The sequence below is a fragment of the Panthera tigris genome, chromosome A1, assembly GCF_018350195.1.
Source record: "Panthera tigris isolate Pti1 chromosome A1, P.tigris_Pti1_mat1.1, whole genome shotgun sequence".
NCBI lineage: Eukaryota > Metazoa > Chordata > Mammalia > Carnivora > Felidae > Panthera > Panthera tigris.
The window spans coordinates 110,854,492-110,882,186 of record NC_056660.1 but is presented as its reverse complement, the minus strand read 5'-3'; the positions used below and the strand labels follow the sequence as shown (position 1 = coordinate 110,882,186).

The 27,695-nt window shown below is 35.7% G+C and overlaps 1 protein-coding gene across 3 annotated transcripts in view; it reads right to left on the bottom strand.

Annotated features, from left to right (window-relative positions):
• Positions 1 to 27,695, bottom strand: part of SEC24A (SEC24 homolog A, COPII coat complex component) — a 98,580-nt gene that overhangs the window by 27,422 nt on the left and 43,463 nt on the right. For 2 of the 3 annotated variants that reach the window (XM_042984203.1, XM_007087736.3), the window contains exons 2-11: positions 20,728 to 21,216; positions 15,031 to 15,201; positions 13,294 to 13,371; positions 12,549 to 12,709; positions 12,068 to 12,240; positions 10,618 to 10,720; positions 9,254 to 9,380; positions 7,533 to 7,642; positions 3,367 to 3,479; positions 790 to 908 (exon numbers count right to left, since the gene is read on the bottom strand). In XM_042984203.1, coding sequence (XP_042840137.1) covers positions 790 to 908; positions 3,367 to 3,479; positions 7,533 to 7,642; positions 9,254 to 9,380; positions 10,618 to 10,720; positions 12,068 to 12,240; positions 12,549 to 12,709; positions 13,294 to 13,371; positions 15,031 to 15,201; positions 20,728 to 21,196 — 1,624 coding nt within the window. In that variant the 5' untranslated portion in view covers positions 21,197 to 21,216. The remainder of the gene's footprint in view (positions 1 to 789; positions 909 to 3,366; positions 3,480 to 7,532; positions 7,643 to 9,253; positions 9,381 to 10,617; positions 10,721 to 12,067; positions 12,241 to 12,548; positions 12,710 to 13,293; positions 13,372 to 15,030; positions 15,202 to 20,727; positions 21,217 to 27,695) is intronic. The other variant, XM_015540056.2, reaches the window with a different exon arrangement.

Here is a 27,695-nt window from a genome sequence, read left to right as displayed (position 1 = left end):
AATCATTGAGTTGAGGAGTTCTTTACATGTTCTAGATATTGATCCTGCATCATTCGTATGATCTGCATATATTTTTGCCAATTTTGTGAGTCATCTTTTCACTCTTTTGAAAATGTTCTTTGATGTACAAAAGGTCTTAGTGTTCATGAAGTCCAATTTATTGTTACCTCTACTTTTGATGTATACCCAGGTAATCACTACCAAACCCAATGTTATAAAGATTTTCCTCTGTTTTCTTTTAAGGGTTTTATAGTTTTAGCCCTTGAGTTTAGATCTTTGATCCTTTTTTTTTATATGTTTTAAGTAAGGGTCCAACTTCATTCTTTTGCATGCTCATTTTCCTCCGAATCATTTGTTGAAAAGACAGTTTTTCCCCATTGAATGGCCTTGGTTTCCATGTCAAAAATCGATTCACCATATATGTGAGGGTTTATTCCTAGGCCCTCTATTCTATTCCATTACTCTTCTATGTCTATTCTCAAATACTTTTTGAATGAACGAATGAATGAATGAATGAGGGAAAAAGAAACCTACATTTAATCTGAGTTTGAACATTAACTTGTTTTTGTTGCCTTGTCCAGAATTCACTTTACCTCTATTACTGTTTCCTCTTCTGTAAATGAGGGATTAGACTGAAGGACTCTTACAATTCCAACAAGCTTATCATTTTATACTCCAGGTCTTTTCCCTCAATATAATAGAGTCATATCGTATACACTATATAACATGATATTTCTAAAACTGAAAATTCCTAAGACATTTCAATAATTTAAAGTGTATAATATATACCTTCAATATCTGAAACTATTAGCATCTGAGGTTGAGAGAGACCTTCTTGAAGACTGTAGAAGTGGATTGTACTATCAAACGTAATGAAGCCAATTTTTGTCCTAGTATTGCCAGGAAGCCTATAAACAAATTCAGAAGAGGATTTCATCAAGTTTTCCCATATAAATATATATATATATAATATCTGTGAAGAGTTAACATGCAAATAACTACTTTGGTATTATGGGAAGTGTCCCAACATAAATGTTCAACCCATTCAATGTTTAATTAGCATGAAAACATACCCTGCACAAAGTGAAAACACTGCAGAAGCCAAACAATCAACAAAACCAAGCAATAATAAAGCAATCCAAAACTCATTACACCTATATGAAGCTAAATAAGTCACACAGGAAATGGCAGATAAAAAATACTTGAAAGTGTATACAAAACTTTTCATGTTCCTGTAGTGAAAACTTTGTAGATGATTTTAATTTATCAAAAATAATTTTAAAAAATTACCATAAATGGTAATTCCAAAATATAAATTAAGTAGTGCACTTCTTTTAAAAGTTTACCCAAGGACTCTTGGGTGGCTCAGCTGGTTAAGCGTCCGACTTTGGCTCAGGTCATGATCTCACAGCTCATGAGTTCAAGCCCCACGTCAGGCTCTGGGCTGACAGCTCAGAGCCTGGACCCTGCTTCATATTCTGTGTCTCCCTCTCTCTCTGCCTGTCCCCCACTTGCACTCTGTCTGTCTCTCTCTCTCTCAAAAATAATAAAAACACTAAAAAAAATTTTTAAAGGTTACCTAAATCTCTTCTTATGTTGTTTGTCTTAAGAAGAGCAGTAAGGAGCACCTCACTAGCTCAGTCTGTTGAGTGTCTGACTTCAGCTAAGGTCATGATCTCATGGTTCTTGAGTTCAAGCCCTGCATCAGGCTTGCTGCTGTAGGCACCGAGCCCACTTCAGATTCTCTATCCCCTACTCTCTCTGTCCCTCCCCTGTTCACTCTCTCTCAAAAGTAAATAAACCTTGGGGCGCCTGGGTGGCTCAGTCGGTTAAGCGTCTGACTTCAGCTCAGGTCACGATCTCGTGGTCCGTGAGTTCGAGCCCCGCGTCGAGCCTGGAGCCTGCTTCCAATTCTGTGTCTCCCTCTCTCTCTGCCCCTCCCCCATTCATGCTCTGTCTCTCTCTGTCTCAAAAATAAATAAAACCTTAAAAAAAATTAAAAAAAAAAAAAAAAGTAAATAAACCTCAAAAAAAAAAAAAAGAGCAACAGGAGGATTTGTCTTAAAGAACTTAAATGTGTTGACCTATAGTTTCTTAAGGAGAGGGACAAACTAGTTTTCATTCTTGTTGCTCATGCTTAGATGAGTCAGTGGAGTTTCACATCAACAGACAATCCCCATATACAATCTAAATTAAAAATATAAATACTGGGTATACGGGGTGGCTCAGTCAGTTAAGCATTCAACTCTCGATTTCAGCTCCAGTCATGATCCCAGGATCATGGGATCAGGCCCCACATGGGGCTCTGGGCTGACAGCCAAGAGCCTGCTTGAGATTCTCTCGCTCCTTCTCTGTGTGCCCCTTCTGCACATGCTCCTGCCCACACTCTCTCTCTCAAAACAAGTAAATAAACTTAAAAAAAAAAAAAATTCCAGAAAGAACAAGGAGGCTCCTTTCACCAAGGTGAAGGACTTACTAGTCCACTTCTGATATGATTTGGTACTTCACAGTCTTCCACACAACACAAGAGCACTATGTTTCATTACACTGAAAAGTCATACTAGCTTTTATGGGTTACACTAAGTATCTAAGGAACCATTTAACATACAGATATTTTAAGAGACTTAAGAGATAGGATAATGAAATGCCACTTGTACACACTGTTTGTATTCTTATTTCAACAAACTTACAGTAAAAAGACATTTCTGAGACAACCAAAACCAAAACTAGAACCAGGTATTAAATCACATTATGGAACTATTGCTAATTTTGTGTAGTGTAATACTTGAATCTTAGGGTTAAAAATAATTCTAAGTACTTATAGTTAAAAGGATATGCTGACTATGGTTTGAGTAAAAATACTCAAGGGGAAAAAAGTGTTTATGTATGGGAGGAATTAGATGAAGCAACAACAGATGAATGCTAAAAATATTGAAGGTGAGGGATAAGTACCTGGAAGTTCACTACATTCTTTCTATTTACTACATGTTTGAAATTTTTTCATTTAAAAAAAGTAAGGGGCACCTGGGTGGCTCAGTCGGTTGAGGGTTTGACTTCAGCTCAGGTCGTGATCTCATGATTTGTGGGTTTCAGCCACACACCAGGCTTGCTGCTGTCAGCGCAGAACCAGCTTTGGGTCCTCTGTCCCCTCTCTCTCTCCCCCTCCCCCACTCACACTCTCTCTCAAAATGAATAAATATTTTTTTTTAAGTTAAAATAAATTTATGTTTCTCAGAGAAAGTGAGATCTAAAGTTAACGAATCAATTTTATGGAGTTTTAGAACACAATTATATAGCATTTTTTCTATTTTCACACTACTTATTCATTTTGCTAGTTTCAAATTTAAGATGAATTAAGATACTTACAAATCCAGATTGTCTAACAAACTCTGGCAAACTGTATTCAAGTATCCAGTTTCAACGGCATTGTGAGATACATCAAACACAAAGAGATACACTGGAGGTTGAGGTGGTCGTAACTGAAGAAAAGAAAGATCTCAATAAATCATTTCAAAAGATTAAATCTAAACTTATCTGTCTGGCCCACTTACAGCAAAACAACAAACATTATCTATAGATTAAGACAATTATAAACAATAATGGATTGAGAAAACAATAAAAAAATAACAAGAATTTTAAAAACAGGCAAAACTTTATTTTTTTGAGACACATACTTAGAAAACACAAAATGAAGATGTGATTGCCCTTAGTCAGAAGAGTTTTTCTCTAGGACAGGAAGAAAAGAAAATGTGATCAGAAGGCATTCTGGAAGTACTGGCAATGCTCAATTCTGACTTAGGTGGTACTAACACAGGTGTTTATTATTTGGTAAACTACACACTTATGTTTTACAGACTTTTCCATATGTACACAATATTTCACAATATAGGGAAATTATAGCTGTGACTTGATTTCTCAAGGTAGCCTGAGCTGGTTCCTTAACCAATGCATTTCAGCTAAAATCCATAAAAAAGTAGAACTATATTTTGAAATTCCAAATTTAGGGGTGCCTGAGTGGCACAGTTGGTTAAACATCTGACTCTTGATTTTAGCTCAGGTCATGATCTCACAGTGAGATCAAGCACCGCTTGAAATTCTCTCTCTCCCTCTCTCTGTGCCCCTCTCCTGCTCGTGTGTGCCATCTCTCAAAAATAAACAAGCATTTAAAATAGAATAGAATAGAATAAAATAAAAAATTCCAAAGTTAAAGATTTGTTTTCAATTCACTAAAAAGCATCAAAAAACCACAATGAGAACTGGGCATGTGGTATACTAACTTTTATATTTTTATGCAAAGATCACTTGCCAAATTCATATGCTAGCATCTCTCACCTATGAGATAAGTGACGAAGGAGCAAAACATCTTACAATAAGCAAGTTTACAAATTTAAAGGAAGCCACTTTTGTAAAACCTGGGAGATAAAAGAGCCCTAGGGAGGGCAATTCAAAAGAACAGAGGCTTCTGATTTTTTGGCTTTAATTCAACAGACACAGCTACACTACAGAAAACTATTACCATTTATTTTTTATTTCTTAATTTTTTTAATGTTTATTTTATTTTTGAGAGAGAGACAGAGCATGAGCAGGGGAGGGGCAGAGACAGAGAGAGAGAGAGAGAGAGAGAGAGAGAGAGAGAGAGAGAGAATCTGAAGCAGGTTTCAGGCTCCTAGCTGTCAGCACAGAGCCCAATGCAGGGCTCGAATTCACAAACTGCAAGATGATGACCTGAGCCAAAGTTGGTGTTCCACCAAGTGAGCCACCTAGGCACCCCATTACCGACCATTTAAATGTCACAAAACTGTCTTCTACACTGAACTTTTCTGTGATGAAAAGAAAATGCACCCTCATAATTTCTATACCAAAATGGCGTCCACTGCCCAAATAGAGGGAGATTACCCTACAAAAATATAACAAGGTAAAATAAAATACTAAAAGTTCATGTTAAGTCTTATCTTCATATTCCCTTTATTTAGAGAAAATTATGGCATGGTGAAATAGTAACCAAATCAAAGCCATGGATTTTTATGCAAGCTCTCCCACTTACTTAAATGATATTTAGCAAGTCACTTAACTGAACTTTGTTTTCCTACCTTACAGACAGGAACAACATTCACCTAGCTTATTTCAGACTGTTGTTTGTGATGATCAAAAATACCTAAGTGCTGGGGCGCCTGGGTGGCTCAGTTGGTTAAGCGACCGACTTTGGCTCAGGCCATGATCTCGCGGTTTGTGAATTCGGGCCCCGCATCAGGCTCTGCGCTGACAGCTCAGAGCCTGGAGCCTGCTTCAGATTCTGTGTCTCCCCCTCTCTCTACCCCTCCCCTGCTCACACTCTGTGTCTGTCTCTCAATAATAAATAAACGTTAAAAAAATTTTTTTAAATGTGTAAGCGCTAAGGCGCCTGGATGGCTGAGTCCACTGGACGTCCAACTACGGCTCAGGTCATGATCTCACTGTTTGTGGGTTCAAGCCCTGCTTCAGGCTCTGTGCTGACAGCTCAGAGCCTGGAGCCAGCTTCAGATTCTGTTTCCCTCTCTTTCTGCCCCTCCCCTGCTAGCACTCTGTCTCTTTTAAAAATAAATAAAACACTAAAGAAATTGTTTTTAAATGTAAGTATTTTGTAAAATGTAAAGTGCTAATTTAACCTTGGGCATAATTATTATTTTAAAAATGCAAGACCTTAGATATTCATACAAATGTATAATAGTACTTGCGAAAGAGTGTTTATCATGGCATTATTAGAAAAAAGTTGGAAGTGACTTAAAAGTAAACACGATCCCAATATTATATTGTAAATTTCTGGATTGATGCACAAGAAATATAAGTGAAACTTTACACTTTTACTTTTCAAATTTACCCCTGTATACTTAACTACATTTATAATGAACAAGTATAACATATAAAATTTAAAAGCATACAATTTTGGTAAAAGATGACACAGTGTTTTATTTAAAATCTAGTACTAAGTAATATACTATATAAAATATATTATTTATATAATTTTATACAATAACATATAAAAAATGAAAGCAGGGTTGGGAATGCAAGCTGGTGCAGCCACTCTGGAAAACAATATGGAGGTTCCTCAAAAAACTAAAAATAGAACTACTCTACGACCCAGTAATTGCACTACTAGGCATTTACCCAAGGGATACAGGTGTGCTGTTTCGAAGGGACACATGCCCCACAATGTTTACAGCAGCACTATCGACAATAGCCAAAGTATGGAAAGAGCCCCAAATGTCCATCGATGGATGAATGGGTAAAGAAGATGTGGTATGTATATGTGCGTGTGTGTGTGTGTGTGTGTGTGGGTGTATATATATATATTATATATAATATAATATATATATATAATATATATATATAATAGAGTATTACTTGGCAATCAAAAAGAATGAAATCTTGCCATTTGCAACTATATAGATGGAACTGGAGGGTATTATGCTAAGTGAAATTAGTCAGTCAGAGAAAGACAAAAATCATGACTTCACTCATATGAGGACTTTAAGAGACAAAACAGATGAACATAAGGGAAACAAAAACAATATAAAAATAGGGAGGGGGACAAAACAGAAGAGACTCATAAATACAGAGAGGGGCGCCTGGGTGGCTCACTCGGTTAAGTATCCGACTTCGGCTCAGGTCATGATCTCACGGTCCGTGAGTTCAAGCCCCGCGTCAGGCTCTGTGCTGACAACTCAGAGCCTGGAGCCTGTTTCAGATTCTGTGTCTCCCTCTCTCTCTGACCCTCCCCCGTTCATGCTGTCTCTCCCTGTCTCAAAAATAAATAAACGTTAAAAAAAAAAATTTTTTTTTAAATACAGAAAACAGGGGCGCCTGGGTGGCTCAGTCGGTTAAGCGGCCGACTTCACCTCATGTCATGATCTCGCGCTCCGTGAGTTCGAGCCCCCATCGGGCTCTGTGCTGACAGCTCAGAGCCTGGAGCCTGTTTCAGATTCTGTGTCTCCCTCTCTCTGACCCTCCCCCGTTCATGCTCTGTCTCTCTCTGTCTCAAAAATAAATAAATGTTAAAAAATAATAATAATAAATAAATAAATAAAATAAAATAAAATAAAATAAAATAAAATAAAATAAAATAAAATACAGAGAACAAACTGAGGGTCACTGTAGGGGTTGTGGGAGGGGGGATGGGCTAAATGGGTAAGAGGCACTAAGGAATCTACTCCTGAAATCATTGTTGCACTAGATACTAACTAATTTGGATATAAATTTTAAAAAATAAAAAATAAAATAAAAAAAAAAACCTGCAAAGTTAAAAAAAAAAAAAAATGAAAGCGGGGTGCCTGGGCGGCTCAGTTGGTTAAGCGTCCTACTCTTGGTTTTGGCTCAGGTCATGATCTCATGGTTTGTGAGATCAAGCCCCACGTTGGGCTCTGCACTGACAGTGTGGAGTCTGCTTGGGATTCTCTCTCCCTCTCTCTCTGTCCCTCCCACCGTGTGCGCAATAGCTTTCTCTCTCTCAAAAAATAAGAAAGGAAGGAAGCAAGCAAGCAAGCAAGCTAGCTTACCATGTATTCTGAAGGAGCCATAAACTCAATAGTAGCATTCTGAACTTCAGGTCTTCTGTGAGGTTCTCCATAGACTCTGGTCAAAGGGTTGTACATGAATTCTTCAGGAACTATGTAAGTTAACAACATACAATGATAGAACTGAAAGGATTAAGGTCAATTTACCTTGTATTTAGCTGTTTTCTTATTTTGAAGATTTATAAATAAGCCAATATGGACTAAAAATTAAAGGATAAATACACTTTGTTTTTGACTTCTATTCAAGTTTCCCCCATACTTAATAGTACTAAGTATGATTTTACAGCTACTATCACTGTGATTTTTCTTTTCCTACCTTCTAATTTACACTTTGTCTCAATTCTCGCTAAAGCTGCTTTCCTAAAACAGCTTAAAAGAATGATAAAAATTCAATGAATACTAATTATTATCTTACATGTGAGACAAAATCTTGTGTTAAATTTTATAACCATATGCGAGTATTAACACTGACATGAAATGTACAGCCTCTGGCTGCCCCATAGCTTTCAGCTGCCCCTTGAAAACTATGGCACAAATACCTGAGAGGCTAAAGCTAAATGAAGGCTAACAGTTCGGTCATTTCCATTAATTAATGAGGCCTTTATGGAACATCAGTTGCCTATACACTAGGGCTCAAAGAATATTTTCTAAATTATCATTGCACCTGTCTTCCCATTAACTGTTTAGAAACTCAAATTCCTACATATGTTAAAGGGTAAGCCATAGTTCATGAAATGGTCTGGGCTGCATACTAAAGTAACTTCTACCGTTATTATAATTTTATTTCACATAATGAAGCCCATATACATAAGATTTTAAAGACATACTAAACACCATAAATACATTTTCTGAATTATTAGAGAATAAAAATAACGTTCTTACACTATCCTCCCTTTACTCTTAAATAATATAAACAATAAAAATGGTTTTAAAAAATCTCTTAAATTCTCCATTTGCCAATACTTAATGAAATTTCCTTCCAGAGACCTAATTTTCTTTTTTTTACTTTTAATTTTTTTTTTTTTTTGAGTAAGCTCTATGCCCAACATGGGGCTTGTACTCACGACCCTGAGATCAAGAGTCACATGCTCTACTGACTCAGCCAGCCAGGTACACCAGAGACCTAATTTTCAATGTGGATAGCAGCATACCCTTTTTCTTCTCTAATCCTAATGTTACTGGTTAGATGAAATTCCTTAAATATCAACTGTAAACAGCTTCTGAAAGAGATCTCCTCTTCCTCAATTACTGAAAAAACTACATTCAACTAACCTTCTAGCACTGCCCACCTCCCTCCTGACTGCAGTGAATGAAGCTAATGGCAGCTATTCTGTGGACTTATTTCTTTCACCCTAGAGAAAAGGCATGGGACAGTTTCTAAATAAAAATATTTCTTAAATTATAGGCTTAAAATACCATGAAATATGTCATTTATTATATACCCAATATAATAAATGTAAAAAAAAAGGTATCAGAATATTATCACACTTTTTGTTCAAAAAGTATACAATTTTTTATATATAAGTATAAATGCACAGAAAAAAGTTAATGGAAGTTATCTCTGAGTGGAAGGATTACAGGTAAGTAAGAAGGGTTTGGGGTTGTGTTTTTGTTTTTTTTTAACTTTACATTTGTCTTATTGGCTTTCCCTACAATGCAAGGAGAAATTTGAAAAAGTTTCAAAAAAAAAAACCAGAACATACCATCATTGACTCGGTAACATAAGTTACACTTCCATCTCCTTTGATCAAGAAAGCTGACAAAAGGGTTGATGTACGTCCTGCATGAGCGGCATCTCACAATTGTACTGGAGGTAACCACAGGCAATTGCTAGAAAAACAAAACAAATTTTTTAAAGGGAGTGATCATTACGTCTAAAGGCCAAACATTAATCCATACCTTCCAGGTAACTTCTGGAATACTATAATTTTGGAGAAAAAAACAAAGGTAAAAAGAAGTATCCAAACTGCCACACAAAAAATTATGTAGATGAAATGTACTAATTTTAAAAACTACTGTTTTGCTCCAGCAGCATTCTCATTAAATTCTGCCTTTAACAAGTGTTTATTTTGGGGTGTCTGGATGGCTCAGTCAGTTAAGCATCATCAGGTCATAATGTCGCAGGTGGTGAGTTTAAGCCCCATGTCAGGCTCTGTGCTGACAGCTCAGAGCCTGAAGTCTGGAGCCTGCATCAGATTCTGTGTCTCCTGTTCTCCCTCTGCCCCTCCCCTGCTCGCTCTCTGTCTCTCTCTCTCTCTCAAAAATATATAAACATTAAAAAAATTTTTAAGTATTTATTTTCTCATTAGGTATTTATATTATAAATCAAACATAGTAAATACCCAGTGTATTTTTCACATGGATGGTAAAGCAAGGATCAACATTCTAAGATCAATGAAATGACCAAGGAAATTATTAGGATTTCTTCATATTACATTAAGAGGCTTACCAAGTTCTCATAAAATTACTGTGACAAAGTAAGGTAAGAGTAAATTATATTTAAATACTCAAACTCTCCAATTATGCTCCTATTTAAAGTTTATCCTACATATTAAAAGTTCTAAAGCCTGAATATAAGTTTGTTTTGGGAAAGTTACTTCACTTATGTATTAATCCTCTGAAAAACGTCAAGGTCCATATGTCAAGGTCTCAGAGCCTTAGGATAAAAGTGGACATCTTCTTTGTTTTTCCCTTTTAGCAGAGGGAACAGCTTCCTCAAGTAACAAATTTACTCCCAGAATGGCAGAACTGAAAGACTGGGTAAAGTATTTTAAATGGGCAAATAATTTACAACTTTTTAAAATAGCATGGTTGATTTATTTATTTTCTTTTAGTACTTCTATTCAGTTCCTCTTGAATTTTTTTAAAATTCAACTTATTTTACCTCATTTTCAAGTGTTTGGTAATAAAAGTGCTGGTTGAATTACAAATAAAAGAACCTGTCAGTGGTCAAATTCCTAAAGATAGCTCAAATAAATTCTACAAGTGATTCTTGCATTACTGTAGAAAATTCCTCACCATCAAGTTAATTTCCCATAAAACATTTACTTTCACTAGTGAAACATACCACTAGGTCTTTGAAAGGATGAAGCAGCAGTCCCAAAGGAAGTTTGGCTTTATTCAATAAGGCCTGAGTCTGAGGAATGCTAGTCAGCGTGCATCGAAATAACCTGTATCAAAGTAAAAATCATGTGTCAGTTGTTGTTATGATTATTTTTGGACAAAAAAAACAACTCCAAAAGGTACATTTAACACTGGATCAAATTACAAAAAACACTTCAATAGGTCCTCTCAAATGTTGTCCCATTTAAATATTTAAGTCCTATTCAGAAAGAGAGGGTAGAAAATTACAACTATTATATAACTAAAATAAAGTCTCTTTTTGGCTTGGCTTGTGCATAAGACAGTTCAGACTAACAGATGACTTATTTTCCTTTATATAAATCTATATTACACTGGAATTACAAGGTGATGACCCAAATATGCAAATGCAAACTTAAATTTATTACTGAAAAGACCTGTTTTGTTGAACGTTCTAAAAAGACTATTTAAAAATAACAAAATTTGGGGCGCCTGGGTGGCTCAGTCGGTTAAGCCTCTGACTTCAGCTGGGGTCATGATCTCGCGGTTCGTGAGTTCGAGCCCCGCATTGGGCTCTGTGCTCATAGCTCAGAGCCTGGAGCCTGCTTCGGATTCTGTGTCTCCCTCTCTCTCTGCCCCTTCCCCACTTGTGCTCTGTCTCTCAAACGTGAATAAATTAAAAAAAAAAAAAATTCGTGGGGTGCCTGGGTGGCTCAGTCGATTACACGTCTAACTTCCGCTCAGGTCGTGCTCTCACAGTCTGTGGATTTGAGCCCAGAACCAGGCTCTGTGCTGACAACTCAGGGCCTGGAGCCTGCTTTGGATTCTGTGTCTCCCTCTCTCTCTGCCCCTCCCGTGTGTGTGCACGCATGCACTCTCTTACTCTCTCTCAAAAATAAATACATTAAAAAAATTTTTTTAATATGACAAAATTCGGCAGCTCTTTCTATCCATGAGTCCCGGCCCTAGGCTTTAATAAAAACACCTTAAATAAAAAAAATAATAGAAATAACAAAATTCAATTTATCAGAAAGTTGTTACCATATACATTTAAACTAATGATCCATTTGAAGGGAGAAAAGAGTATCATAATTCTGTTTGCTATAAAAAAACAATTTAAGATGAGAGCAAATGAAGGATTATGTAGAATCAAATCCCCATACTTTGGACTTGTTCACCACAATGATAATGAGTATCAGAGTCCCAGTAGAGCAGATAAGAGCAGTAATCAGCTTGTAAGTTACAACTCCATTTCTTGAGTTAGAACATTTCAGATACCAATTAAAGTAAGCAATTTCCTAAGGTTTTTTCTGTATGCAAAACTATTTTCAAAAATTAACATTTATACAATGTTTATAATACATGAAACTCCAAAAAAATCTTAAACTTCTAGAATAAATGTCATATTTAATAAGAAATGCTATCTGAAGCCTTACTCTGGGTTACAATTGAGTTTCTGGATATCTTCATGCAAATTTGGAACAGGAGGCTGCAAAGGTGTTGATGGAAGCATGTTTCTTTCTTGAAGAAGATTGATAACTCTTAGCCCTTCTGGATGGAGACTTAATCCACTCATGCTTGTAGTTAAATGATTAGCACCTAAGGGAGTCTAAAGATAATATAATTTCAAAGTAAACAGCCTTTATAATGTCTTCAGTAGAAAACAGAAGTGTATAAGGACTTGGTTACTTAATTTCACTCTAAATAACAAAACTATAATCTAGATTTCCTGGTCAATATTTTGGTTCTGGAAATATATAATATAACATGAGTCTTATGAAATATCCATTATTCCAATTGGTTAAAATATTCATTACACCTTCCTAAAACTTTTTTATGTCTACACAATTTAAATCAAAAGATGGAAAAATGGTAAAAACAAAAACAAAAGCAAAAACAAAACACCAAAAAGTTTACCTGATTAAAGCCCTGTGGCCCACTTGGGTAATTCAAGGAAGAAGGTGGCATTGCAGTTGTACTAGGTGGTGCTGTGTTCTGATAACCAGGTGGTAAGGAGGGATATGAATACCCAACACTTCGGTTCATTGTGGGATTCTTATTAGTATGCTGTGGTGTTGCTAGAAACAAGGTTAACTTTTAAGTTCTGTTTTATATTCCAGAATACTTTAAATACACACATCCACCCACTGAATTATAACTCTAAAATCCACTGGGTAATTTAATACTTTCATCCATCAATTTTGCAAAGTAAGACAAATAAACATTGCTAACAAACACTGCTAACAAAGCAACTGCAATGATTAAAATCAAGTTAATGTAGACTATATAAGCTTGGTATGATTAATTTACTTCCGTATCATTTCCAAAACTTTATATTCAGACTAAAATTCTAATTCAAAACAATTTCAATGAAAAGATATTAAATGTTAAACTGGTTAAATACATTTGAGTAGATCTAATTGATACAAATACTCTATAGCTGTAACATAATAATAAAGCCCATGATCCCAATTCTGAAAGGAAAAAAAAACTAACAAAAAATCTAAAGGTATGGAGACCAAAAATGCTAACATGAGGTACTGTTGTGTGACATGATTATCAAGTTTTCTCCACTGTTTCCTATAATGAACACATACTAAAATAAAAAAAACAAAGCAAAGCAAAGGAAAACAAAACAAAAACAACTTTCATAGCATCTCACCTGAAAAGCCACCGCCTTCAATTTCATCATAACTATTGTGAACCACCATAGATCCATTATTGGTATTTGGTGTAATACCTAAAAAAGGAAGTTTATTAATAATATTCAAACTAGAACAATCATTACAATTTCTGAAAAATTTGAGCTGATATCTGAAATTTAAGGTAACTTTCCAAATACTTTAATCCACAGCCCAGGAAAAATGTCAAATGTTGAAATAAAAATTTCATATAATGCAAGTTTTTAAATATACAGAACACATCTAAGTTTCAAATACTTTTATGAACTTCTAAAATGAATGGTCCTTTGTGCACGTTATAAAATTATATACTATCTGAGATTTCAGAAGTCAAGAGCAGCATTAAAAACCTCTAAAGAGCAGTACACACTGAAAAAAAAAATCACCCAAATCAATACTATTTGAAGAAAATTTAAATTATGAGGATAAAAAACCTTTTTTTTTTCAAAGTATGGAACAAAATGGAATCTAGAATTAATTTCAAGGTGACATAAATTAATTTAAAGAATGAATGCTTTAGTCTAGAGAACAATCACTAAAATAAAATAAAAATCTTAGTTTGTCCCTCCCCGCCCCCCAGTTTAAAGACTTAAAAGATAAATGCCAGGGACATCTGCTTATGAAGAATTAAAATCTATTTCTAGGTGCCTCTGCTATTTATGAACTCTAACTCAGGTATAGAAGAAGCTAAAATTAATGAATAGTATCAACCTCTAGCTTCTAAGTACAAAGGTGCTAACTTTAATAATCATTTTAACACCAGATAGGTAAGTTTAATAGTTTCAATAAAATTAGTTAGCTTCTTTCCAGTTCTGAAGGCCACCATGAGTTTAGCCATGAGTTGATACTGAAAACCTTGGGAAAAGTGTTTGTAAAAATAAACAAAAACATTTGGCATATTTTTAGTTGGTTAAAATTTTAAATATTTATTGTAGCTCAATTTTAAAAGTTATAATGAGGCAAACAGTGGGACATTATCATTTTGTTACTCATTGTTAACACTAGTCTTTTCAAAATATTCACAGGTCAGTCTTTTCCCTACCTATAGTAATAAAAAAGGAAATGCTACAAGAAAAAACAAAAATGATAACATTAATTGTATTCAGTAGTCGGGTATAGTCAACAATTATTCCCCTCTTCTTGTTTTCCCATTTCCACATGTTGCTATTAATGGTTAGGTTATTGCTAAAATCAATTTTCTTACTTGCCAAAATATATTGTTTAAACTAATAACTGAAAATAATGCTTTAAAACACTTTACTATTTATATAAAACTTCAAAATGCTTGCATATTTTACTTTTTATTTAGGTTCATAAATATTTGTTAATACTTAATAGCAGAAATCAAAATATTGCTTCCATGGAAAAAAGCCAATATATTAAAAGAATCATTCTAACACCATGCCCAGAAAAGTGAAAGTTCTCTTCTCGCCTTCCTCTTCCAAAAGGCACCTAACTTTTTAGCCATGATTATTAAAATCTGCATGGCAACAAAAAGGTTAACAGCAGTGGTTCTCAAATGCTAGGCAACAGCCCAGCACAGGGTAGTAGAATTCTAAGGAGCCCTTTTTAAACCCTAAATTCCTGAAGGCCGTCCCTAACCAAAACAACTAGATTTTCTGGAAAAAATATTATCTGAATGCACAGAATTCAAAAAAACATTCACCCTTCCAACCTAAGTCAAAACTTTAGGACTTGACTTGGTTTGCCTTGCTTACCTTCTTGGTTGACAGCTGAATTAAATGAGGGCTGGGGTACACCTCTATGTGATGATTTCTGAGGAGTGAGCACCCTCAATGGAGGTGGTCCTCCAGTTGGAGGGGGCCCAAGAGGAGCTCCTGGTTGAAAAGTGGTAGGCAGAGGTGGATTCACTAAGGGGGGTGCAGAACCTATAGAAATATTGTTTTTTCACAAGTCACTTACGTACTTAAGAAAAAGGGCAAAACAGCCTTTTACCAAATTTGAGTAACTTCTAAATTTACATTTTAATTAAAATCAGTACCAAATTACCAGAAATAGGTTACCTGCTCAGGCTTATGAATTCTTAATTTATATGCATGCTTTACACATTTCCAAGTCTCTTTCACATGCTTCTTAATTTATCAATTATTAAAGTAGTATAAATATAAAATAAGCATCAAATCACTTCAATGCCCTGTTTAATTTTTTATAACCTGGTCATAGAGCTTCAACAAGGTCATGTCAAACATTCTGATAGAAATTAACATGAATAAAATTTTATTAATAACCTATTAATATAGGCCATTCAGTTAATTCAATTAGGTTGACAGCTTTCTAAAACTATAAACTATTGTGGTTATTCTAAATTCTGCAAGTTTTATTTCATTTTGCTTCATTTTAATTGGGCCATAACCTTTCAGAATGGGATTACAAATTTGTACCTTGTTCAATGTTTAGCTAATAATAATAAAAAGTAGTTTGCTTTTGGGGCACCCGGGTGGCTCAGTCAGTTGAGCGTCTGACTCTCGATTCTGGCTAAGGTAATGATCTCACAGTTCACTCGGATCGAGTCCCACACTGACAGCATGGAGACTGCTCAGGATTCTCTCTTTCCTTCTCTCTAACTCTTCTCTGCTCTTTCTCTCCCTCTCTCTCTCAAAAAAAATATATATTTTTTAAAAAGTAGTTTAGTTTCAATGATGGTTGAAATATACTGTATTAAGAACATTCCCTAGGCTTAAAAATCAGGAAACGATACAAAGTTTATGTATATGCTTTATAAAACACTAATATCCAAGAGGTTTAAAAGTACTCATCAAACTAGGGCCACCTGGGTGCCTCAGTCAGTTAAGTGTCCAGCTTCAGCTCAGGTCATGATCTCACAGTTTGTGAGTTCCAGCCCCATGTCAGGCTCTGTGCTGACAGCTTGGAGCCTGAAGCCTGCTTCGGATTCTGTGTCTCCCTCTCACTCTGTCCCTCACCCATCCAGGTTCTGTCTCTCTCTGTCTCAAAAATAAATAAAAACATTAAAAAAAAGAAAAAAGTACTCATCAAACAAAACTAAGAATAACATGGTATTTGTTCTTGTATCTCCTTGTATCTCCCTGCCTTAATTTTACCAGTTTTCTATCAGGACAGTAAGTTTTGATAAGTGTAAAAACACTGTCAGTTACTTTTGGGGAAACTCTTCTCCATGATATCAAAAGTTCCATGGGGCACCTGGGTGGCTCAGTTGGTTAAGCGTCCAACTTCGGCTCAGGTCATGATCTCGCGGTCCGTGAGTTAGAGCCCCGGGTCAGGCTATGTTGCTGACAGCTCAGAGCCTGGAGCCTGTTTCAGATTCTGTGTCTCCCTCTCTCTCTGACCCTCCCCTGTTCATGTTCTGTCTCTCTCTGTCTCAAAAATAAATAAACGTTAAAAAAAATTTTGTTTTTAAAGTTCCAAAACTCATACCACCTGTTCATTCAAGTCAACAACATTGTTCCCACCTGCTCATTTACCAGAGGAGGAACAAAGTCTACAAAGAAGATGAAATATGGCTGGTAAGAATATGATTTAATTTTTTCATTCTAGGACTTTTTTTAATCCTCTGAATTTGTAAGTGAAATAGGTAATAAGTTTTTGCTAATATTCTACCTGTATTTTGTAAAACCTTGTATTTTTTAACAAGAATAAAGATACCCAGATATGAAAATTTTCTTTGTATTCTTTTTTTTAATTATTTTGAACATGTATTCATTTTTGAGAAACAGAGACAGAGAGAGAGCACAAGCAGGGAAGGGGCAGAGAGAGAGAGAAAGACACAGAATCCGAAGCAGGCTCCAGGCTCTCAGCTGTCAGCACAGAGCCCAATGAGGGGCTTGAACCCACAAATGTGAGATCATGACCTGAGCCAAAGTCGGACACTTAACTGATTGAGCCACCCAGGCGCCCCCAAATATGAAAATTTTCAACGGTTCTTCAATATTGTTCAAATCTTCAGAGCCAAATGAAAAATGATCGTATTATTGAACCTTGTAGCCCCAACAAGATGAATCAGTGCCCTGCTGACAAGGGAAGACAAAGATTACTGCCATATAACTCCCTTATCAAAGCAACACTGACACATATCCAAGGCAATACAGACAAGTCAAAGGAACAAAAGGACAAGGTACACTACCAACTCAGCATGAGCAAGAATGTATGATATATCTGACCACAAAGAGGTAACAAACTAATGTTTAACAAAATACTAGTAAGCGTAGAGATTTTTCATACCTTTAAGGAAAAAAAATTGAAACCACAATATGCTACATTTCATAAAACAGATATTTTGTCAAGCTGAATAATTTTTTAAAGATTTTAAGTAATCTCTAAACCCAATATGGGGCTCAAACTCAGAAACCTGAGATAAGAGTTGCATACTCCACTGATTGAGCCAGCCAGGCGCCCTTAAAACTGAGTAATTATTTTTTTCTTTTAAAGTTTATTCATTTATTTTGACACTGGGGAGGGGAGAGGGAGACAGAACCCCAAGCAGGCCCCACACTGTGAGCACAAAGCCTAATGTGGTGCTTGAATCCACAAACCATGAGATCATGATCTGACCCAAAACCAAGGGTCGGACACTCAAATGACTGAGCTATCCAGGTGCCTGACAAACTGAATAATTCTTATTTGTAACACTAATAGCTAGAGTTTTAAAACCTGCCCTTTGAGATCCCTAAAGTTAATGTAAGGATGTTAAAACATAGCCTATTAGAAAAAAAAAAGTCAGAGAAATTTAGTATGTGGGCTAGAAACAATATAACCTAGCCAGAGTTTTGAGATCAGATAATCAGGCACCTATTGCCAATGATGTGCTGAAAAAACAAAGGTAAAAAATGAGGAATTCTTTAGAAATATCTTAAAAAAAAAAAAAAAGAGTAGTAATACATTTAAGGTTAATACTCTTAGCTTATATATCCTTCTTTCATTTTATATATATATTTATTTAATTTTATGTTTATTTATTTATTATTACTGATTTTTTTAAGTTTATTTATTTTTGAGAGACAGAGACAGAGCATGAGCATGGGAGGAGGAGAGCGAGAGGGAGACAAAGAATCTCAGCACAGAGTCCAACATGGGGCTCGAACTCACGAGCCGTGAGATCATGACCTGAGCTAAAGCCGGATTATTAACCAAACTGAGCCACCCTGGCACCCCATAAAGTTTATTTATTATTTTGTGAGAAAGAGAGCACATGGGAACAGGGAACACGGGCAGAGAGAACAGGGAAGGGGCAGAGAGAGAGAGAATTTCAAGCAGGCTCCAAGTTATCAGTGCAGAGCCCCATGCAGGGTTCGAATTCATGAACTGTAAGATCATGACCTGAGCCAAAATCAGAAGTCAGACATTTAACTGACTGAGCCACTCAGACACCCATTTTCCTTCTCTTATATGGGAACCTTCATAAGTTTTGACACTTGCTTATGTCTCCTTCACCACATCTGTGGTGTAGCCCTCTACCTGAGGACTTCTGTTATAGACAAAAAAATTTCAGATTATTGATGATGTCCTTTTTAATGAAAAGCTACACGTACTCTTAAATAGTTATCTTTTTTTTTAATTTTTAAAAATGTATTTATTAATTTTGAGAGCAAGAGTGCAAGTGGGGAAGGGGCAAAGAGAGGAGAGAGAACCCCAAGCCGGCTCCACACAGTCAGTACAGAGCCTGACAGGGGGCTCAAACTCATGATCTGCAAGATCATGACCTGAGCCGAAGTCAGAAGGTTAACCGACTGAGCCACCCAGGTGCCCCTTTAACAGGTTTTAAACAATATCCCTTCCCAAACTATTTTCTTGTGGCTTTGGGCAAAGTATGCAAGCCTCACATTTCTTATCTGTAAAAGAGACTGTGTGAAGATTAAATAAGATACCACATATAAAAGTTTAATAAAGTGCTGGAAAATAATAAATATTCAATAAATGTTTTTAGAATTACCAATAAGGTGAAAATTCATTAATTTCAAGTGACTGACCCTCACTTATGGTGCCAAATGAGTAAGAATAAAAGCAACCAGAAAGATTTGAGTTTTAACAGCAGATCAGATTTCTACAAAGAAACTAATTTCCTAGAAGCAGCTTTAACCTTGATAGGCCAAAATGCAAAATGAGTTCATTGGGGCTGATGACTGACGAGAGGCTAAGAAAAATATTTCCAGGAGCCTGATGAAATGTATGTAGTATACAGACCCAGAAATACATATACAAGGTAATTATTGATATCCCTATCAAAAATCCAGCTGTCTTTTTTGCAAAAATTGACAAGCTAATACTAAAACTCTTATGGAAATGCCAAGGGACGCAGAACAGCCAAAACAGTCTTAAAAAAAAAAAACAAAGTTAGAGGAGTCATACCTGCCAAATTCAAGGTTTACTATAAAACTATAGTAATCAAATTGATACTGGTATAAAGATAGACATAGATCAACAGAATAGAAATCAGAGTCTAGAAATAAATCTTTACATTTATGATCAATTGATTTTCAATAAGGGGGCCAACAACATTCATTGGAAGAAACAACATTCCTTCCATCAAATAGACCTGGGTTAAATGCAAACCCAGAGGCACAAGAATGAAGTTGAATCCCTACCTAACACCATACACAAAAATTAACTACCAAATTGATCAAAGACCTAAATATAAGGACTAAAACTATAAAACTTTTACAAGAAAACATAGATATAAATCTCTGCCCACTGATTTCTAAAACTGCAGTTCTGCTCAATAACACTCCTCACTAGAAAAGCTACTGTCTGTTCTCACCTACCCCTACAGGATACTACAGTTTCCGGGGACCAAAACTATCTAAGCTACAACAAAAAGATAATCCAAGCTTCTTCAGATCAAGACCAAAGACAGATCAGAGGGATTGAGCTTCCTACACTACAAGATGGAACCCAGTTAATAAAAGTAATGGCAATGGAGTGCCTGGGTGGCTCAGTCAGTTAAGTGTCCGACTTTGGCTCAGGTTATGATCTCACGGCTCGTGAGTTTCAAGTTCCACATTGGGCTCTGTGCTGACAGCTAAGAGCCTGGAGCCTGCTTCAAGCTCTGGGTCTCCCTCCTTCTCTCTCTCTGCCCCTTCCCTGCTCACACTCTGTCTCTCTCTCTCTCTCTCAAAAATAAATAAAAACATTAAAAAAAAAAGTAATGGCAAGTCCTTAAGAAAGTGGTTCTGTATGCATATCTGATTCCCTGAAATATCATGGCTGAAAGAAACACAGAGCATACTTTCAAAGGAAGGAAGCAAATCCATGATTTTAAGTTAACTCAAAGTTTAGAAAAGTAATTTCTTTAAAGATTAACAATGATTTAAAAAACCAATAGTTCTCCATATGGTTTCAGGGCTTGAAATGTTAATTAAAACATCTAAACAAGCAAAATTTTCCCATTTCTACATATGAAGCACTCCTATTAAGAACTTTACCTGATTTTATGAAGCTGTTTTGAAGTGAAGGATCCCCAGAAGAAACATATTGATGAGTTGTCAAATTTGTATTCCCAGACATAGATTGGGATGATGCACGAGGACAATGGTCTGTCTGGGATCCTGTGGATGGATAGTTATATTGCCAATTTGAAGGTGGTTGTACACTGGCTCCAGGAAGAAAGCTACCAGAAGGCATTGATGTAGCAGCTGCGTTCTGAGAAGTAGGTAGTGGCATTCGGGGAACAGAACCACTGTGGAGTGAAGTTGTCACTGGATTAGAAGCCACAAGTGGTCTATAAAGAGTCTGCCCAGGTCCCTGATAATTACTTAAGGGAGAAACAGTCTGAGAACCACCATAGTTAGACTGTCCAGAGACGGGATTCAGAGTCTTTGCTGGTATTAGATGAGGGTAGGATCCTGGAAGCTGAGAATTATATCCTTGGCTCACTGATACTTGTGAAGACATCAGTGTATTTTGGACAGGACCTTCCAATAAGAAGAGAAAAAAATTAGTCTTGCAAACAAAGCAATAAAAATACTTCTAAAAATACAGTGCAACATGTGGTACTCGTACAATTCAACAATAAAAAGACATACAACTCAATTAAAAATGAGCAAAGGATTTAGACATTCAAATATATTTCTAAAGAGATATACAAATGGCCAGTAAGTACATGCAAAAAACACTCAACATTATTAGTCACTAGCGAAATAGAAATCAAAACCACAACAGGATGGCACTGACACCAAGTAAGATGACTAAAATGAAAAGACAGTAAACATTTTAGTGTTAACAAGAATGCAGAGAAACTGGAAGCCTCATACATTGCTAGTGGAAGTGTAAAATGGTGCAACTACAGCAGAAAACATCTTGGCAGTTCCTCAAAGTATTAAACAGTTAATGTATAATCCAGCAATTCCACTCCTACCCTGCATAAAAACTCATACACAAATGTTCATAACACCATTATTCACAATTGCCAAAAAGTAGAAACAACCCAAATGTTCAGCAACTGATGAACAGATAAACAAAAGGGGTGTATCTATACAATGGAATATTATTTGATCATAAAAGGAATGAAATATTGATGACATTTTTTAACACAGATAAACCTTGAAAACATTAGCTAAGTGAAAGATGCTGGTCACAAAAGGGCTTACATACAATGTATGATTCATTTGCATGAAATGTCCAGAATAGGAGAATTCACAGACACAGAGACAGATTTGCGGTTCCCCTGGCTGGGTGGAGGGAGGAATGGGGAATAACTGCTAATGGGAATAAAGTTTCTTTTGAGAATTATAAAATATATTATAAAACTGATAGTACTGATGGAAGCAAAACTCTGTGAATACACTAAAAACCATTGAACTGTACACTTTAAGGATGTTATACTAAAAAAAAATCCTGAGAATTATTTCTCCTACCCAGGAATAAACTGTTATTTCTATCCCTAAAATTAGACAATAAGAGGAAATAAGAAAGTTGGCTGCCATGCTGCTTTTCTGTCTGAACTGTGGGAATGGGATGATCACGGAGGAGGGACAGCGCTGCTAGCACTTTGCCTGCAACACCTGCTGCTACATGTGCAACATCACTCACAAGGTAACAAATCCGAAGTTACTGAGTTCGAGTCCCTCATCGGGCTCTGTGCTGATAGCACGGAGCCTGTTTGGGTTTCTCCCTTTCTCTCTCTCTCTGCCCCTCCTTTGCTCACCTGCTCTCTCTCTCTCTCAAAATAAAGAAATAAACTTAAAAAAAAATTTAAGTTTAAAAAAGAATATTAAGAGAAAAAGGAAGTTATAAAAAAAAAGGTAAGATACCTTCTTATAAACCTTTTTATTATGAAAATTTTCAAACATACACAAAAATGTAACACCCTTTATGCAGATTCCTACAAATACAAAATAAAATGACTAGAATCACATTTGATGTATGTATTAGTTTTAGATAGCTTGATATTGTTATGATAGAAAGTTTTTCCATTTACAAACATGGTATATCTCTACATTTATTCAAACATGTATCTTCCAACTATATTTCATGTTTTTTTCATAAAGATGTTGTAACTTATTTAAACTAAACCTAGTTAGGGGCACCTGGGTGGTTCAGTTAGTTAAGCATTGGACTCTTGATTTCAGCTCATTCATGATCTCACTGTCATGAGATCGAGCCCTGCATCACCTCCACACTGAGCATGGAGCCTGCTTAAGAGTCTCTCTCTCTCCCTCTGTCCCTCCCCCATGTGCACACGCACGCACTCTATCTCCACTCCCAAAAAAAGAGGAGAAAAAAAGAAACTAAATTTAGCTAATTTGCTACTAAATATTTTTTACCTCGTAAATAGTTATGATAGAATATTTAATTTTCTTATTAGTTAAAATGCTATTGATTTTTCAAAGTACCATAAACACCCAATTATAAGGTGAGATTTTTCCTTAAAACTTATTTCTCAAAACAGAAGTCATCTTATATGAGTCTCTACAAAGGTTTTCATTGTACAAAAATGTTTTATCCTAATGGATTAATACTATTTATCAAACTGTGAGTAGCAATATATTAAATGACTTATAAAATCAAAGAGTTACAAACTATCCTTTTTGTCATCAAACAGAAGACATTAGTTAAGAATGGCAAATATAGGGGCGCCTGGGTGGCTTAGTCAGTTGAGCATCTGACTCTTGGTTTCAGCTCGGGTCATGATCTCACAGTTTCACGAGTTCAGACCCCATATCAAGCTCTGTGCTGGCAGCTGGGAGCCTGCTGGAATTCTCCCTTTCCCTTTCCCTCTCTCTCTGTCTCTCCCCCACTCACGCTGTCTCTGTCTCTCTCAAAATAAATAAATAAACTTAAAAAAAAAAGAGAATGGCAAACATCACAGTACATTACATGTAATTAAAGACAAATATTGTGGTTTCATTTATATATATATATATATATATATATATATATATATATATATGGTCACTACTTAAAATGTATTTTTTTATTGCAGATCACAGTTAAAGTCTGAAAAGCACTTGACCAACTGATACTTTTGCAGCAACGCTTATCCCTCTATAATTTATTCCCTGCACATCATATTACCTTTTTAAAACATGGATCGTATCAACTTCCCTGCTCAAAACTTCCAAAGTCCTTATCTTAGCTTGTTGGACCTTCTATGTCCCTGGCTTCCTTTCTGGTCTCATTTCCTATTTCCTTTTTTAAAAAATACTGGAGATTGATTTTATTTTAATAAAACACTGCCAGGATAATACATATGTTCTTTCTGATCTGGAAGTAAAGCATCCTGTATCCCTTTGATTCTGTTTGTTTCTTACTTGCTCTCTAAGCAAATTTTAACATAAAGTTCAATTTTTCTGTAAGGTTAGGTTTAACATAAAGTATGCCAACTCAGACAAGAAAGTCTTGAGCCACAGACAAGTGGCTTGAGCCACAGATTCACTACATCCATATTTGTTATGTTAATCAAGTATGGTTCTTCTCTCATTAAGGCCCTTCCACTCCCAAATTGATTTTACTATTAGTTAATAATATTTGTTTATCTATATAGGCCAAGGAGTCTTTTTATCTGATATCTCTAACTCAGAAGAGGTGGCTATGTATGTTGTTCTTAACAACTTGGAGCAGATTAGCGGTTGCAAACATATGCCTTTACAATTCTACCTTGTAACAGTTTACCATACAATATAAAATGGCTTAATGAATAATTTTCAGTAAAGACTGAAAGTTCCTCTTTAAATATGCATTTACAATGAAAATCCTCATCTTTGAGTCTAATAAATGCATATGGTAAAGTCACTCTGTCAGCTGACTTCAATTAACACATTTAATAGCCAAAGACCATTAGTCTCAAAATAATAAATATTTTAAATAAATAAACAAACAAATAAACCGTACATATGCAGAGCACCCGGCTGGCTCAGTCAGTAGAGCATGTGACTCTTGATCTCAGGATCGTGAGTTTGTGTTCCACACTGGGCACAGAGATTATTTTAAAAATAAATAAATAAACTGTGCATATGTGTTTTATATAAAGTGTAAGTGTGTTTCACAATAAGCATTTTAAAATCAAAAAGTGCATTAAAGGGGTGCCTGGGTGACTCAGTTGGTTGAGCATCCAACACTTGATTTTGGCTCGGCTCATGATCCAAGGGTCATGTGATCAAGCCCCTCATTGAGCTCCGTGCTGAGCAGGGAGCGTGCTTGAGATTCTCTCTCTCTCTCTCTCTCTGCTCCTCTCACCCACTCATGCTCTCTTTCTAAAATAAACAAACAAAAAAAGCCTTTAAAAAAAGTGCATTAAAGATTTTAAATAAAATGATTTCATAAGTATAGAAGGAAAAAATGAATGTTTCTAATATATAGTATTTAAATTTTTTCCTTACATATATCTTTTTTTAATGTTTATTTATGAGAGTGCGCATGCACATGTGTGCAAGAGTAGGGGAGGGGCAGAGAGAGAGGGAGATAGAGGATCAGAGTCCCAATATGGGGCTTGAATCCACGAACCATGAAATCATGACCTGAGCCAAAGTCAGATAGATGCTGAACAGACTGAGCCACCCAGGTGCCCCTCCTTACATATACAGTAAAACCATAATTCATTCCAGAAACATGCTTGTAATCCAAAGCACTTGTATATCAAAGCAAATTTCCTCATAAGAAATCATGGAAACTCACATGAATTGTTCCACAACCCAAAAATATTCACATAAAAATGATTACAATACTGTAATATGATACAAAATAATAAATTCAAAATATAAAGAAAAATAAACAAATTAACCTGCACTTACCTTTGAAAACCTTCGTGGCTGGTGTGAGGGAGACAAGAGAGAGGAGGAGGGTTATTGTGTAGGATGACTTTCACTATCACTAATGGAATCACTGCTGTCTACTGGTAATTCAATGTAATCTTTTTCATTTTGTGCAACTTTAACAAGGAACCTATCCAATGACATTTGCTTTTGCCTCCTTTTGAGAATTTTATGGAAATGTGACATTGCATCGATGATCATCCACTCCCACAGCAAGAGAGATAGAGAGGGGGAACCATTGGCTCAGTTGTGATCATGTGACATTTGGTGTCTTGTACCACTAGTATTGCAAGACATCACTCGTTTATCAAGTTACAATTTATCAGAAATGTTTGCTCATCTTGTGGAACGCTCGCTCACAGAACAAGCTACTCGCAATCCAATGTTTTACTGTATATCTTTTAAATACAAAGTTTAAAGATGCATATGTTAATAAAATAAAACACCAAATACCACAAATAATCATTTGTTTATTTCATACATACCCCTAGAATTTCATACTTCAAAGTGAGCTGAAGAAAAATGAAGAGGGGAAAATTTTCTCATTGGGAAAATGGAGAATTGCCTTTTCGGAGGATCACTTTATATTTAAGCATATATATAACATTTCATACCATAGGATACCAAATAGATTAAATTTTATTGTCAAAATATCATCTTAACTTCTTTGAACACAAAACTAAATCTGTCACCCTGCACAGTGTGGCACCATTCTGACTCAAATATGTGATTTGGTTCCCTTTTACTTAACTGCTAAATTACAAGATAGGGGATTTAGGAGATCAGAAAATCCAAAACCATCACAATCATAGTCATCTTTCCAAATAAGAAAACAAAACAAAAGAAACAAAAACACTGGGACCAGAAGGAACAGTTAAACCAATCCATTTAGTCCTGGCTCTTATCAGGGCACTGTCTCCAATAAGAACATTTCTGGTTAATTTCTGGACCTTTCTATTTACATTTAGGGTTTTTGTTTTGTTTTTTTTACTGATCTCTATATTAAGACCCCAAAGAAAGCAACAGATTTATAAATGTGCATATGCCATGGTAATCCAATGCAAAAGTACTTAAAGTATTCAAATGGTGACCTTTTAGGCCTGGAATCATTTTAAGATAAGACAAAAAAAAAAAAAATTGGCCACAGGGGAAAGGCCACGGTTCAATGGTACCACCAATGAGAAGTCACCAATGGGAATGCTAAATATATTCATGAAAAGCAGCTAAATATGTTACTTATCTGATTATTTACACAGGTTTTAAAAGGTTTCATTTTCCTGAATTTTATCCCCTTAATGTTTATAGAACCCATTTATATAGCCATCTTGAATGCTTCTTGAACAACACATGAGGTAAGGGAAGAGTGAAAAGTATAAATAAGCAACTTATCTCTGGCTGATCTCTGAAACATCAAAACAGAGAAATATGTTGTGGGAAATTAACTAGTTTGATTTCTAAGAATACTATGCTTATATATACATGATTTATCAAACACTAATAAATGAATTACAGAATGTACATATTCCATTTTAAAAATATTTACTTACTTACATATTTAATTATTTATTTACTTACTTACTTACTTATGTAATCTCTACACCCAACGTGGGACTGGAACTCATGATCCTGAGATCAAGAGTCACATGTTCTCCAGACTGAGCCAGCCCCTCCTTTTTAACTATTTATTTTAGGGGGCACCTGAGTGGCTCAGTTCAGCTGAATGTCTGACTCTTGATTTCAGCTCTGTTCATGATCCCAGGGTCCTGGGATCAAGTCCCACATTGGGCTCCGCACTGAGCATAGAGCCTGCTTAGGATTCTCTCTCTCTCTGCCTGCCTCTCCCCCACCTCAAATAATTAAATAAATAAAAGTTATTTATTTTAGAACGTGCATATTCCAAAGGACTCTCAAGATTCTGGACCCTGAAAAACTTCGGGCTAAGAGCAGCAAAGTAACCTGTCCCAAATCACACCAAAAGTCCACACAGTTCACTGAAGCCCTAGTCATTTTCTATATAGTCTAACTCCACAGTGTAGTGCATATTCAATCTCTAAGATATAAAAAACTATCTAAAAAAATGTTATAACTCCTACACAATCAACTTCCTGATAGTACAAGGTCACTCTATATGAAATGTATAT